Source organism: Typha latifolia, chromosome 5, assembly GCF_019914945.1.
Source record: "Typha latifolia isolate L0001 chromosome 5, TyphaL0001v2, whole genome shotgun sequence".
NCBI lineage: Eukaryota > Viridiplantae > Streptophyta > Magnoliopsida > Poales > Typhaceae > Typha > Typha latifolia.
Window position 1 is genome coordinate 10,477,105 of NC_133090.1, and position 15,167 is coordinate 10,492,271.

General features: G+C 37.1%; 3 protein-coding genes across 4 annotated transcripts; 2 read left to right on the forward strand and 1 right to left on the reverse strand.

Moving 5' to 3' along the window:
• Positions 1-47: 47 nt before the first annotated feature.
• On the forward strand, positions 48-3,803 carry LOC140789340 (non-structural maintenance of chromosomes element 4 homolog A-like). The gene is made up of 7 exons (XM_073139006.1): positions 48-229; positions 332-412; positions 1,493-1,739; positions 1,848-1,941; positions 2,346-2,562; positions 2,654-2,745; positions 3,391-3,803. Exons 1-7 carry the CDS (start codon positions 112-114, stop codon positions 3,619-3,621), a joined length of 1,080 nt encoding a protein of 359 aa, XP_072995107.1. The 5' UTR covers positions 48-111; the 3' UTR covers positions 3,622-3,803.
• A 640-nt stretch (positions 3,804-4,443) lies between these two features.
• Positions 4,444-4,869, reverse strand: LOC140789136 (VQ motif-containing protein 17-like). Its single transcript, XM_073138743.1, has one exon. The coding sequence runs from the start codon at positions 4,867-4,869 to the stop codon at positions 4,444-4,446; it is 426 nt and encodes a 141-aa protein (XP_072994844.1).
• Positions 4,870-12,695: 7,826 nt separating this feature from the next.
• LOC140789711 (uncharacterized) lies at positions 12,696-14,047 on the forward strand. Of its 2 annotated transcripts, none has more exons than XM_073139506.1 (4): positions 12,696-12,798; positions 12,947-13,123; positions 13,539-13,679; positions 13,748-14,047. In XM_073139506.1, exons 1-4 carry the CDS (start codon positions 12,727-12,729, stop codon positions 13,865-13,867), a joined length of 510 nt encoding a protein of 169 aa, XP_072995607.1. In that variant the 5' UTR covers positions 12,696-12,726; the 3' UTR covers positions 13,868-14,047. The 2 variants fall into 2 exon arrangements, with proteins under 2 accessions (XP_072995607.1, XP_072995608.1); XM_073139507.1 differs by having other exon boundaries at positions 12,956-13,123.
• The last annotated feature ends 1,120 nt before the right edge of the window (positions 14,048-15,167 follow it).

Here is a 15,167-nt window from a genome sequence, read left to right on the forward strand (position 1 = left end):
ACTCTCAAACATTATTCAAATTACCACCACCCATTTCAAATTCCATCAATCCGTTCTCTCTTTCCCTCGTCTCTCTTCGTTTTCTAAACCAGACCTCTCGAGGTGGAATCCATGGCGAGGTCGGGGAAGCGGGAGGAGGCGAGAGGGGAGGACGAGAGCAGCCGGCAAGGTGCGGCGGAGCGCCGCGTCCTCCGGTCTCGTTATCTCGCCGTCAAGAATTTAATCAGTGGTATTGGTCATAGTCTTCTTCCATTTTATTCTCTCTTTTTTCTTAAAATTGGCTTGTTTTTTCTTCGTATATTCCACATCTTCTTGTTTGGTTTGCTTGCAGATGAGAGGGACGATTTGAACAAAGTGGATTCGGATAAGTTTCAGAGCATTATCACCCAGGTGGATAGTTTGCATCAATTTGGTAAGATTCCCACATCTTATTCTGCTCTCTAACTCCACCATCCAAGAAAGAGTTGCTTTTAAATAATGTGAGCTGTAAAATATCTAAAAAATGCCTTCAAACGGCAATTTTAGAAGACTATTTGATGCTACATAAAGATGTGGTGCCTGGTCAACTGTTTGTTTTGCCATGGTTTGGAAATTGGTATGGTGTTTTTATGGTTTTCTTTATGTCTTTGATCCTCTCTAATGTAAAAGTTCAATGCTTGGCTTATGGTAAGACCTGTTAACATTATCTAGTGTTTCATCTATTGGGGATGCTCACTTTAACGGCATGTACAACCTAAAGATGAAGAATAAGGAAAAGTACTTTTTCAAACTACATTTGATGCAAAAACTCTGTCAAACATGTTCACCAAGAAGTTTTCTCGATAAATTTCACTGAATTAGAAGTATTGAGTGTCCACAACTAGTTTTTGAGAGTGGTGCATTGACAGTAATTGCCAATTATCTGATTTAATCTTGCATCCAAACATTATACTTTTTTGTCATACTTAGTTGGAACGTGTTATCCTATTCCCTTTGGACTTGTACCTGAATCAAACAGGCCCTAGTATGTGAAGGCTAATTAGTATTTTCAGTTACTGGACTCACATTGGCAGCCATATATTAAATTATAAATGGCCACGTTAATACTCAACAAATTAAAATTTTAACTTTCTTAGGTCACTCTGGAACAGGAACGATTTTCTTGGATTTATTTGCTTTTTTTGCTTCTATATGTGGTAGAAGAGAGCCTCTCTGTTTTTTCTTTTAATTGTCTGTTCCATGAATATTAACAGTTTTTCTGAATTTGTGTTCTATGATATTGCAAGTTCATATTTTTATATTGTCCTTTTTTGTTGCTGATCATCACTGAAACATACTATGTTACAATGCTTAAAGTGGCACAATTTGCTTAGTAGAGTCCTTCTCTGCTAGTGTTTGATGCCAAATGAAATTAGAATCAAGAGTCATGTCCTTTCTCTTATACTTTCTACCTAGGTCCTCTTAACCCTGTTCCATTCTTTCTATTTACTGTTGAATTTAACTTACACCACAGTTCAAAAACCGAGGGAACAAGTGGCAGATGCAGAGGCACTATTGGACATTGCCAACACGTTGGTAACCTCTGTTAGGTCTCAATCAAATGAGGGAATTACACCTTCTGACTTTGTAACTGCATTGGTAAGTAAATTTGGTGACCAAAGTGGAGCAATTTCTGGGAACGGTCCAAGCATATTTCATTGGGAAAAAGTTGGCCGTGCTGTCTCTCATGTTTTCATGTTTGGCTCTGGATGCTGCACCATGTAAAGAACCTAATTCAGCTTTCTACTTAGCATTCTGATTTGTGGCTAATATAGTTTCTTCCAGAACGACTTGTAAGTTAATCGCTGTTTACTTGTTACTTATGCCAGGCTCGGTCCTATGAGTACTGAAGTAAAGCAGCGCAAGGTTGTGCTTAACAGAAAACGCACAAAAGTAAATGAAAGCACTAGGCGGCCTGAAGAGGTTAATCCTTTGCTCCCTAATGCCTATTTGGCTGAAGGAAAAATATCTTTCAATGGACATACACTTAGTATATAGATTACTGCGGGAATTTCAAGAGTCATCCTTCTTTGTGATAGAATTATGGTTTTCTTTGTCCTGGGAATCCACTGTGACCTTTAATTTATTTACTTCCTGATTCTCATTTTGTTAGTGTGATTCGTTTATTCAATTAGCTTAGTGTCTTATATTGTGAGTTCTGTTTAGCTTTTCTTTTTAAGGACCTCTTAAAGTTCCAGTTTTGCTTCGTCTATTATCTTTGGAAAGAAAGCTTGTCTGGAGATTTGTCAGTTTATAGGTCATTATAACCAAAAAGATATTATGGTCCCATCATAGCTTTCTTTAACTCTTCCTTCTTTGATCAACAGCTTGTTGATTCAGAGGAAGAAATGAAAACTGATACTGATAAGAATATGTCTATGATGTTTGATATCTTGAGGAGGAAGAAGAGTGCTCGGCTAGAAAATTTGGTGCTAAACAGGTCATCCTTTGCACAAACTGTAGAGAATATATTTGCGCTATCATTTCTAGTGAAAGATGGCAGGGTTGAAATTAATATGAATGATAGTAACCATCACATAGTCTGTAAGTATCTCATCCTTATAACCCTTTCTTTTCACTTTACTCTATTCGATGTTTAGTTGAAATATCTAATTTCTTTGGCATTGTTTCCTAGCTCCAAGAAATGCTCCTGCAGCAAGTGCAGTAGCCTCAGGCAAAGTCTCCTACAATCATTTTGTGTTCAGATATGATTTCAAGGACTGGAAGGTACAAAATGCGACTAAACTCATTCTTTCTCAATTTATTCTTCCAAGATTTTTAACTTTTATGTTATATGTTGCCTCTGGGCTTTGCTTTAAAGAAAAAACAAACAAACAAACTTTTATGCTATATGTAGAAGTTAAAAAAGTAAATCCTAATAGTCCAACAATCTGCATGTAGTAAGTAAAAAGATATCATGAGCATTATATTCAAGCATTTCCCAATTATCAGGCCCTGTTATGCAGTCATAAGAATCCTTGAAGATCGACGTGATCATAGTTTTACTTTCTTGTTAACCAGACAACTGTGATGTAGGAATTGGTACAAGATCATGTTAATTACTTAATATTGATTTTGTTTTTTCTTCTCTTTTATTCTTTTGTATCTTTTCATCAATACACTGATAGATTGCACAAGGGGAGCTAATCTCATCTCATGTGATATCAATATCAGTTACCTCAAGTAACCCCATTTTCCTTAACTAGCAGAATGAATCGGTCACCCATAGGAGTCATCGTGATTTGGCACGTTGAGTCATCCATAATTTATGCCACAGAATACCATTATCTATGTCATAATCTACGGCGTTCTTCAGAATTGAGGTGCACCGATTACTAATATTTCTATAATTTTTGAACTTGTGTTTTCCAGCTGATGAAGGATATTGTCAAAGTTGGAGAAGAACTGATGCCACACAGGAACAGTCCATTTACATCAGGCACTCAAGAAAATTGTGAATCTGATAAAGCTGTCCCTAGAACTCCAATCAGAAAGCTCTGTAGGAATCGAGGTTTGGTCATGCAGGACATGACGGTTGACGACACGCCAGGAAATGATAGTTCTGGTGAGAAACGGAAGCGCAGACGCCTCTTCAATGGCTAGAGGCACAATTACCATGTTACTTTGATTCATTTTTTTTGTGTCAATCAATGTCTCTAATCTAACTATATCTCTGTGTACTTCGGGCAATTAGCAAATTGCAGCAGTAGCCTCATTTCAGTGCCGAATTGTAAATACCACAAACTCAGTGTCATTTTGTGGAGTCTGTAGCAGGTTATTTCCAACTTACAGAGAGCAGTCGTCTTTTTTCCTTGTATTGCATAACAACTAACTGATTCCTTGTAAATATATCTGTCAAGCCAAACAAACTTAGATGTTGAAATTGATCATGACCATATGATACATCTCAAGAGAAATAGTATCGTTGCTATGTCGTCAAGTTGGGATCTTTGATCAACATGACAATATCATAGGTGCCAGACTATCTTAACTTGCATTTGTCTATGTACCAACTTAGAATTTACTGCTCATCATACTTGGTTTTGCAAGTTTCCAAATGCTTGAGCCATCCATGCAAAAGCAGCAAATTTAATCATCTTATAATCTTTTAAATCCATCAAAGAAAATAAAGATCTACATCCTGCAAGTGACCAATTTCATGAATCAAAGCTATTCGGAATGCCAAAAGAAACAAACTCATATGCTACAAATCTCAAAGGAAAGCTAACATGACTATCAAAATGAGCAGAAGAATTAATGGAGCTTACTACGCCCTTCGTGTATTTACCAATCACGAAAACAAACTACAAGGAGATAAAAGAACAGATCCATGCACCACCTCCAACACCAAACCAAGAGACCCAAAGATCTAGCCAACTATAAAATCCAATGATCTAATAACCAGATGAAGAAGCTAAAAGAGAACTAAAAGGGAAGCAATGGGAAATCACCAAGCTCTTGGAAGAAGCCATCCATCTCTTCCAAACCACTCAAGAATCCACCTGATCTGCTCTCCATGCACATCATCCTCCCTTTATCCTCTCTCATTTCCTCCTTGACCTTCTCTCCACGCCATGGCTCCTGGCACCCATATCTTGATCCCATGTTTAGTGCATCGGCTTTACGCCGTGCCACTGCCTTCTTCTTCCCGCCAACGCTCTTGGTGGGCTTTCCAGTGAGCCGCTGCACGAGCTCGCGGAAGTTTTTGACGTCGGTTTTTATGATTTCCGGTGCAAAGATGTGCACTATTCTTATCTTCGGCTGTATCTTTGATACTGTATGTGAATCTTTGTGCAAGGCTAATGTTTCAGACCGGCGGTTGCCGGCTTTTGAGTCTTTGATATCCTCCATGGTTGCTACTCTAACTGCACTTGCCATGAGATGGAACTAAGAGAGAAGAGTAGAAGGGAGGAGGCATTATATAGACTGGTGAAAGTGATAGTTGCAAGCAGGCATGTATTGGATGAATAGAAGTGTCTGCCAAAAAGTTGGAAGAAGGAAAAGTGAATCTAAAAAGACAAGGTGCAAGAAGGCAATCGTAGGCAAATGCCTGCACAAAAGCGTGTGAACGAAGTAGAGATTCTTCTTCTCTTTCTAAGCTCATCATCTATGTGTAGTAGGTTTCTCTTGACCTCACTTTCTTAAAACCACATAGATGGACAACTCCTCTATAACATGGCTGTATTAATAATGACTAGTTTTATCCTTTGTTATAGTTTTTAAAACGCTTATAATGACTTGTACCATCTCCTTGTCATTAGTAACTCATTCTTTAGCTCTCTCAATATATAATAACATGGATTTGCTGCCCTTTAAAGAACTCAAATTGAATTTATTTTTTATAAGAAGGTGGTTGATATTACATGAATAACATACAAAATGCTTATCAGAATGTAACACCCAAGACTAAAAAAAAGAAAAATTAACGCACGCGCCATGCATGTGCACTCCGCAACGCACGCACTGACCCAATCCTCTTCTCCCCTATCTCTCGTAGTTAGTTGCGAAAGGTTGGAGAGGTGCTGGAGTGGAGCCGGACTCCACTCCGCCCTCACTCTTCCCCTCATCTCTATATATAATTCCACACCCCCCTCGTGCTTTCTTCTTTCGCAATCTTTCTCTCTCACTCTTCCACCTCTTCCTCTCTTTTCTCTTTTCGAGCAACCGAAGATCTCGTCACGGACAGTGGATCACTAGAGCGTCGGCAGCCAATCAAAACCCCCTCACCTCAATCCTTAGGTCAGCCTCCTTCTCCCTTTAAATTAATTTGAATATTGCCTAGTATAGTTAATTATGGTTTATTCATTTCTATCTTCGCTGGAGAAATTCGTCGATCGATGACTTCGGGTCGACTACCCATCGGTTCGAAAAGTTTTCCCGCATCAACCCCTTGTCGTGGGTACCCACGAGGTGTGTGGGAGGCAATGCCATGTCGCCTCCCACCGTTAGGTTCCTTGGTCACTGGTGGGTGGTGGCCTTGCACATCAGCCTCAATCGACTCACCTCTTCACGTGGAAGAGGTGGGTACGCAAGTTGAGGGCTTTGAGCCTATTTTCACCTAGTTAGGAAGCTCCATGGCCGCCGGCCATGGAGTTCCTCACTCCTCGCTGTCGGCCACACTGGCCAATGGTTCAACCCTGGTTTCAACCCAAGTCGCCCCATTGACTTTGGGGAGCCAGTGGAGCTTGGCTGCCGGCGACGGTGATCGTCGACAGCAACAACTCCATCTCAATCTCTCTATCTCAGTCTTCTTCTCTAAAGGAAAACTAAGCTGGGTGGGGGTTGGATCAAACCTCCACCAGCTTGTGTTTAGTCCTCATGAGCCCAGTCCACCCGACCTCTTTGGGCTATGGGGTCGGCCGCAGCCCCATGCCGTAGCTAGTGGTGGATTGGGCTCAGCCCAGTCCACCCAAAATTTTGGTGGTTGTAGTGGTGGACTGGACTCGTAAGCCCAGCCCATCCAATCTCTAGGCAAGCTACAGGGTGGGCCATGGCCCACACCTATAGCCAGTCTATTGTTTGGCCTAGTGGGCTGTAGGTAGGTCCTCGCGGCCCACTTCCTCAACACTGATGCTGGCTGAGCCTTGAGCCCAGCCCAAACTATGAATCATAAGCCATCCCTTTTAATATTTTTATAAATTTATGTTAGCTACCTTTCTAGATTTTTCTCAATCATGTTATTAACATAATACATAATTAAATTAGGTAGTTGAATTTATTAATCATTTCAATTATTTTGACATTTGCAAATATGGATAATTATAATTTTACCATAAATGACCATTTTTTATTAATACAAAATAATATATTAATAGAGAAGAATAAATGCAAGACCAAGTCACTTATGTGGACCTAGAAAATCAAACTTAATTTATGTAACAAGGTAGTTAGTTCTATAAGTTCATCATTTTTATATTTTATTTTATTTTATAAATTATTAGACTTATTATTGTGCGAGAAAATCTCGAAATTCAAGAGAAGCCAACTATTTAGGAGAGAGACAGATTCTAGGGATATTTCAGATGAGTTAGATCCTATATTAGTCTACAAATAATGTTATTGTTATGATGATAATTACATATGTCATTTCTTACTTGCATTAATTACTGTTTATTACTTAAGTATGATAGACCCCATGCCTAGTTATAATACATGTTACTTTGATGATCATGATATAATAAATAATAGAAGTCATGACACCATATGCACATATTATTGTTAGTCTAGTCCCAACTAAGTAGTGCCCCTCTCACCCACTCAATGGAGGGTTAAGGGTAGAGTGTATTATATAGTATTATATTAGCAATCTACACCTGAGGTTGTTAGCTGATGGAGCATTCAGGTGATTATACTGTCCTATTTGGAGACTAGCCTAGGATGATATTAGTAAGATGTTTGAGAGGTAGGGTTAGAGTCTAGTGGTATCCAAGAACGCAATGTCAGGGCGTCTATTGAGCTGTGAGCTCTTTCCCACTGTATGCGATGATTCTGCTCTGTGCGATGATTTACTAGAGCGGTGATAATGTTGGTGATGATGGGCTTATGACTGTGGTCCTTAGTCTGATGGCCACAGACAACTGATCATATACAACGTCGCCATGCATGTACGGGCGATAATACCGCTAGATAACTAGTCCCTCTCGTTACTATGTTGTTTTGTGAAATATGACATTATTGACACGGTTGCTTGTGTGGATTCGATATAAATTGAGTTATGATGATGAAAGTTTATTGAAAATTGCATTGTACATATTTACTTTGATTTGCTGATAATTATGGCTATGCATTTCTATTTATCATGCAATATAATATTCATAGATTACTATTGGATTATACTTGCTAGGCCATGTGCTCACCGTCATTTTGGTGGAAATATTTTAGAGCTAATTATGAAAGATGCGGATATCGAGGAGTAGTATATTATTTTCTTATTAGCATTGTTTATTATGTTATTCCTAGTTAGACTTTAGTCCCTACGAGGGTTATTATGCTTTAAATTTTGTGTATGGACTTGTATTTCTAAAGGCTTGTTAAGGCCTGTGATAATTGTAACTTTGAATTATTTGCTTGAATTATTATGATATTTCTAGACTTAGCTTAGATACTTTGTGAGATTATTACACTGATAGGTCATGTGGATCTCTCCACGTGAGGAACATGTGATTTTTGAAAGTGTGTTTCACAGAAGTACTTAAGAGATGGACAACATTTGGAACGTAAAGTAAGTTAGAACAACTAATTTCCAAATTAATTAACAATCATAGCCATTCTTTATCTCCTTAATTAGGAATTAAGATCCTTTACCTAAACCTTTAATTAGATCTCATACAACTCTCCAATCAAGGGGAAAACCTTATCTGTAATGCTGAGGTATAAAGTATGACTCTAAAATCATTTCGAGGCCCACTTGGACATCTCAGTGCAATATACAATAGACCATAATAAGAGAATTTCTTTCTAATTTTTTTTAAAAAAAAATAAGGTAGACTCTTGTGCTCAATTTGCAATACTCGTGTATCCTGCAAACTTTTCAATTTCTGCACCTTCTATGCATCAACCAAGTAGTTCTATATGCACCATCTTATCTTCCATGCGGCACTGTTTGTTTGCGCCTATATATATATATTTATCGACTAAAGAGGTTGTTAAATCGAATCAGATTTGAAATAATTATTATGAAGGAAATTATTTGGTGAGGGTCAATGAGTTAGCTTGATTGATGGGTTGGTTGTGTTGTTGATTTAGAAGAGCAACTTAGCAGCGCGATAGCACAGCAGCTTGATGTCTCAATAACTAATAGTTCGACAATATATATAACTTGAAGCCTAGACTATGCGGCTTAGTATATTAGTTAAAGTTTGTTTTCGTTTGGTGTCTCTATATTTAGGGAGGGTTGACTTTTTTGTCGATTCCATATATAGTATTCTGGCTCTTAAATGATAAAAAAATAATGTATAATTTGATTACGAAAATGGTTTCGGCTGCCCTATTATCACTCTTCCCATCGTCAAATCTCTTTACACCAACTCCACCATATCTATCTGGAATCAGACGGATCACAATTCACCTTCTATTTTTTCTCTTTCTATTTAAGCTTTTGTTTTGGGGTAGTAGTTGGAGAGTGAGTCCACGAGGAGGGCGTTACGATTCGCATCGTCCGTGTGAAACCGCCCGTCCGATCCGGTCGGGGGACGGGGACGGTGACGGCAGCGAGGAGAGCGGACAGTGCGCAGCACGTGGGACGCGCCGGGCCCCGTGAAGCGCCGTCATCGAGCAACGTGGCGCAAAATGGAGACGCGTCGTGGGAGCCAGCACGAGGTTGACGTCGCCGGCCGTTGCAGCGGGGTCCACCGGCAGTTGAGTCGCCTCGCACTCGGATAATTACATGAGGGTTATATTATACCTCAAACAATAAAAGCCTATATATATTTTGCTATTAAGTTTTCAAACAGTAAATTTAAACTCTTTTATTTATTTAACTCTTAGTCTTTACATATAATTTAAATATGTAAATAAATGTCTTTTTTACTAATTCTATATGCGTAGACTTTTTACTACAGTAGTGGATGCCGCATCCAAAATCTCCTTTGCGTCTCTACATAATGTGATCCAATTTTTCAATACATTTCGTAACACAGGACTTGTTCATACTTATCTTTCAATAACATCTAGAATCCTTACTGTAGTATATTACTTTTCTTTTCTTTTCCCTTAATAAGTTGCTATCAACATGCAAAGTACACAGAAAAAAGGAAGAATTATTATCAACATCACCAACCACTACCTGACATTCAACATATATATGCTCAGTTTGAATAAATAAATAGAATGTTCAATTATCACTTGTAAATCATCTAGAATACCAGTTGCATTTAACTTAATGTCAGTTAATCTAAAAGCTTAAGCTATTAAGTAAAACCAGTCATTCATGGCATCATTACAGAGTCATGAAATAGAGTAGCATGCAAAACTATGCACGTACACAAGTCTGAACCGTAAAGTGCTCAAGAAGTAAAAGCTCCAGCAGAGACAGATGGAACGGATGACAAGAAGCTAAATGGCATGACCGCCAAAGCTGCTAGAGAATCCCCGAGGCCGGTTCTGACAAAATGCGATCGACGAATAGTTTCTTATGATCATCTCTTCTTGCCATGAATGCCATAGCTTCTTGATCCTTGCCAATGAAATAATCACAGACTATGAGGGGATCTTTTCGTTGTATCCGTATTGCTCCATTTTCCAATTCCTCCTGCAGTAGTAGAAGAATTAATCCAATGACTGCTACTCCAGCAGCTGTGGCACTAACGGCTTGCAGCGTGCATCATCATTTCTCGACGTCCTTTACCCATCTACAGATGCCATTTTGAAGTTGAACATCATCGTCAAAATGATTTAGAAGAGGGAAAAAGAAAAGCTCTCATGAATGAATTCATATAGACATGTATCAGCCAATTATGTATAGCCTTTCTTTTAGAGAGATGAGAACTTAATGGCATCTTAGTAAAACTAATATCGTTATAAATTTGAATCAAAATATTCATACAACATAGAGGTTTTTTTAACTATCTGAGCACTATCTCATTTGCCTTGAATTATTTATAGTTGCTCTATCATTACATAGACATATTATGTAGTTTGGAACTTTATGCATTTTTTTATTAAAATCATGTACACTTTGGTCTCTGTTCAATTCTTGTGGTAGTTTTAGTTGCAGATACAAAGAATGGTGTTCTTCTGAAGTTTGAGAAGTAGATGAATCCAGCGAAGTTAGCCAGTGTTTAGCAAATTGAGGTTTTCTTGATTCGGATCATCTTGATGCTGAGTATTTAATTTTCTAGGCTAATTAATATGAAGTGTTTGATTTTCCTTAACCTTTTAAAGATCTAGTGCTTATTTTGAAATATAGAAGAATGGCAAAGAAAGACCAATATAGCTGACACAATATTTGATTTTTTTTTACTCCACTAATATTATTGACTTGTAGTGATTTTACATTCAATATCATCCTCAGCAGTCAACTTTGTTGGGATCTTGTAAGAGTTAATTTATTCCTGTATTGCATGCATCTGGGGATTGTTTCTTGAGAGTAATATATGAACATTCTACTTTGGTCTTGCCTCTCAAAAGCTTTTTGTTTGCTTAGCCTAGCCATTAAACTGGTCTTCCTAGTTTCCATTTGCATTATATTTCTTTCCTAGTCTCTAGTGAGAGTACTGCTAGGATTCAAACCTGAATGAAATTGAAAAATGCTGCATTGAGGAACCAATTGAACAATGTTCGCAGTGCCTAATTTTTCTCGTCTAATGTTTTTATGAGTTTTTCGTTTGGTATTGGTGCTTTCATTTGATATGCTGGAAAATGAATCTTCCCTAAATGCTTTGTTTCTTTAATCTCTCTTTCCTTTTCTCCCTATAAATTTACTAAGATGGTGAAATAGGTGACATTTACATTATGTATTTGTAATGCAAGATCTTTATTCCTAATCCTGGTTTGTTACTCTTCTTCAAGTAGATAGATATCAATTTAATCGTTTATGAGTATGTTTCTCAATGCTATGTGATGTGGTTCAAACTTCAAACAATGTAGCCTTTCTCGTGAACAGAAATTTATCAGTGGTGTAATGGTGTGTGTGCATACTAATATTTGATGGGATTATTTCATCTTAATCAATATACTTGCACATACTACTTTATGGGATTATTTTGAAAATAGATCTTCTACTTTCAGAGACCAATATGCACATTTTCCCTATTACAGAAGTGTCTACTCGAATCTGTATATATCCTATTAGTTCAATGATCAGTTGAATCCATGGTGAAAGCTTGTTATCAGATAAGTATATATAGAATGATGCATATGATTGACAGATTGTGCCTCATGATATTCTCAGACATTGGCTTTATTTTCTCTGTTTCTTTCTGTTATCTATTACAGGAATTCTCATATCTAAAAGTTTTATTAGGTTCTGAGATTATCATTTCTGATTCTTTCAACTATTGATGCAATGGATGAGCCAGCAGTAAATTTTATTGGATTAGACAAATGTGCTGCATAATCCAGTCAGATTGCTCTAATATCTTTATATCAGGCTATCTTGTGCCAGTTGGAAGCAAGACTGAAGAAGGTAAGATAAGATAATTAAATTCATAAAAATTGCCATGAAATGACTAAATTAAAGCTCATGGATTCGACCAGGTTCTAATGTCAGGTTACACCAAGATCTTGAAGCACTTCTATATTTTCCCCACCAATTTGTTTGGAAACACTGACACTCTGTTGAGCAGACAGTCGTGCTTCTCACCGTTCATATAATATCTCAATATGCCAAGTCCATGACATCTCCAGATTCTCCACGTATCCATCTACCCAGTTGAGAAGAAAAGAGTCTCTATGGAAAACGTGAATGTTTATTTTATCCATGTAGCTCTATAGCTATTAATGTGTCCAAAGATGAGGGTATAAGCAGATAAGATACTTGCAGGCAAGAAAATGTTTCAAAGAAAGAATAGAAAATAGTATGAGGACAAAGGAGTATGGGCATCATTCAATGCTTTGAAATGGTCACATTGCTATATAAATTTTCTGGATGCCTTCTTTTCTCTTCACTAGATCTGACCAAGACGTTAATTGCAGATCTGAATCAAGTCTGACAAGTGAAACTGAGGAGTTGAGTGAGAGACTCCTGTTTCATATCATCCTTTGGTGGTAATGGAACAAGAAGAGCTTCCAAGAATGTATCTGATGCCGGTTATACCGAGGTTGGATCGATTGGATCGTGTGGTATGGCTTCTCTTGTCATAATTAGTGAGATCTTTATGCTTATCTTACATGTTTATAGAGATTTTTAAGAGACTCTTGTTTTAATAGATCGTAAGAATGCACCTCTTGGGAGACACTCTTTGTTTGTTTAGTCTTAATAAAGAAATAGCTCTTGCAGCTTGATTACATTGAGGAGAAACACAATTTATCAGGAAGATATGAAGCTGATTTAGTTCCAACAGAATCCAGTGAACAATGCAAGCCTCTAGTCTCTGCTCTTGAGGAGGTTCCAGTGAAAGGTACTCTCATGGAGAGAGTAGCATCACTCGAGCATCGCGTATTAAAGGTAACACTAGCATACAATTGTAACTCATTGCTGTACATGCACAAATTTACTCTTTTCTTTCTTTCTCTTTTCTCTTCTGTTGCAAATGTACAAAATTTCTCACTGTCATTTTTATCCAGATAGATCTTTGTGGTGTAATGCTTGGCAACCCTTTAAAAAAAATATTGAACTTTGTAAACCTACTCTCTGTGGTTTAAACCCAAGATGACTAGTAGTTATTATGAAGTAAAACAACATGGGAGTAATTCTAAAATGTTGCATATCAGAAAGTAAAACCACCAAGTTGAAAACAAGAATTATTAGACTGCTACTCTGGCTACCAATTCCAAGAAGTTGGAAAACATAAGAACTGAAATGTTGTGTCAATTAACATACACATGAATCATTCTGATCTTATGACCTACTTCTTCTGCAGTTGACTCTTGAATTGGAAGGAGAGAAATTAAAATCCTTCATGCTACCTGTGCCTGAAAGTTGTAAATGTGATTCACCAGTGAAGCAAAAGGAGGATGCTCCTCAAGCAGCTAAAAGAGAGCATAAAAAAGGAATGTTTGAAGTAAGTCTGTATCAAATTTAGTTTTGCAAACAACAAGATTGTAGTAAAAATTTATTAGCATTTTACAGATCAAGGCGACCGAGGGCAAGGGCTCGCAGTTGCCATCAGATTGCACAAAGAAGAACAGAAGGATTCATCCTATTCCACATTATAAAAGATGGCTAACCTGGTTTCAAATAGGGTGCTGATCCAGCTTTTGAAGTAATCAATCAACAATGTGGGAGGACAAATTGCAGTAGAAAATAATATAGTTAACATGTTGCTGCTTAATAATGTAATGGTATTTACCAAGTCAGCAGGTGTTTTTGTGTTACATTTTTCGATAAGAAGATGGATGAAGAACACTTCCTGATTTCTTTTTCTTGTTTTTCTTAACAAATAAAGGGAACTTGAGAAAGAAAAACAGAAATACTTCTGATTTCAAGAAGTGCTTATCATTTTCTTTTCTCCTGCTAAGTTAGTGACATGAATTCACTAGAAAGAAATTTTAAAATTTCTCTCTCTGAAGGAGTACTGATCAAAATCTGCAGCAGTTACATGAAGCCACTGCATGCATTCACTAATCTGTCAGACTGATGGGTTTCCATTTCAAAAAGGCATGGGCATGTTGGATTATTTGTAAAATATTATTCTTACATAGAAAAGAAATGTAGTTTCTGATATAAAGTCCACAGGCATGGTTAATGCCAGGTACAGGTAGGTGATAGACTTCAATTTTATGAAATTCTAGTCTGCAGCTGCCACACAGGGAACCTTATCTATGCTGTGAATTATATATTCCATCTTTAAACTCACAATTACAAACTATCAACTTAATGAGTATACCTTTTGTGGGCAATTGGGTATAAAAATAACACAGTCCTGCATGATGTCAACCATCACTGCTACCTGACAAGTTTATAATCCTGGGGCAATCCAACCCAGTTAGATATTATTTTATAAAGTCTTTATACCAGCCATCATTATAGAACTAATTTTCTAGGTTTGTCTATATTTATATGGTCTAACAAATATAAACAACTTCTTCTTTTTCTACTGTGAACCAGATTAGCGGCTTCTTTATAAGGTTTATTCATTGTGAAAATTACTTTGTATTATTGCCATCAAAGTGGCCCTAAGATAAGGTAGTGCTTTTGTATTGCCACTTTAAGATTATAATATCATCACTTACATCACTAGGATGAAAGCAATAATAGCCTCTTGCCATCAATCTACGAGTACTTCTTTCCTTATGCAATTGTTTTTTTGCTACATCATTCACTTTAGTAGTCAAAATATTTGCAAAATATATCATATAAAAGAACAGTGATATTATACAAATTTAAGTTCTCATTTTTTGCTGCTACTTTCCGTAACATTAATTACTAAAGTTTACTAATAGTCCATATGTTAATACCTTGTTTGAATGGAGAGAATACGAAGAAAAATAGAGACAAAATAATTTTCTTTTGTTATGATTGAATTTTTAGATGTGAAAGGGAGAGATAA

Coding starts and splice junctions, on each gene's coding strand:
- LOC140789340 (XM_073139006.1), top strand. CDS start 112: ATGGCGAGGTCGGGGAAGCGGGAGGAGGCGAGAGGGGAGGACGAGAGC. Junction 230..331: donor CGTCAAGAATTTAATCAGTG/GTATTGGTCATA, acceptor GTTTGCTTGCAG/ATGAGAGGGACGATTTGAAC. Junction 1,942..2,345: donor GCACTAGGCGGCCTGAAGAG/GTTAATCCTTTG, acceptor TTTGATCAACAG/CTTGTTGATTCAGAGGAAGA.
- LOC140789711 (XM_073139506.1), top strand. CDS start 12,727: ATGGAACAAGAAGAGCTTCCAAGAATGTATCTGATGCCGGTTATACCG. Junction 12,799..12,946: donor TGGATCGATTGGATCGTGTG/GTATGGCTTCTC, acceptor ATAAAGAAATAG/CTCTTGCAGCTTGATTACAT. Junction 13,680..13,747: donor ATAAAAAAGGAATGTTTGAA/GTAAGTCTGTAT, acceptor AGCATTTTACAG/ATCAAGGCGACCGAGGGCAA.
- LOC140789136 (XM_073138743.1), bottom strand. CDS start 4,869: ATGGAGGATATCAAAGACTCAAAAGCCGGCAACCGCCGGTCTGAAACA.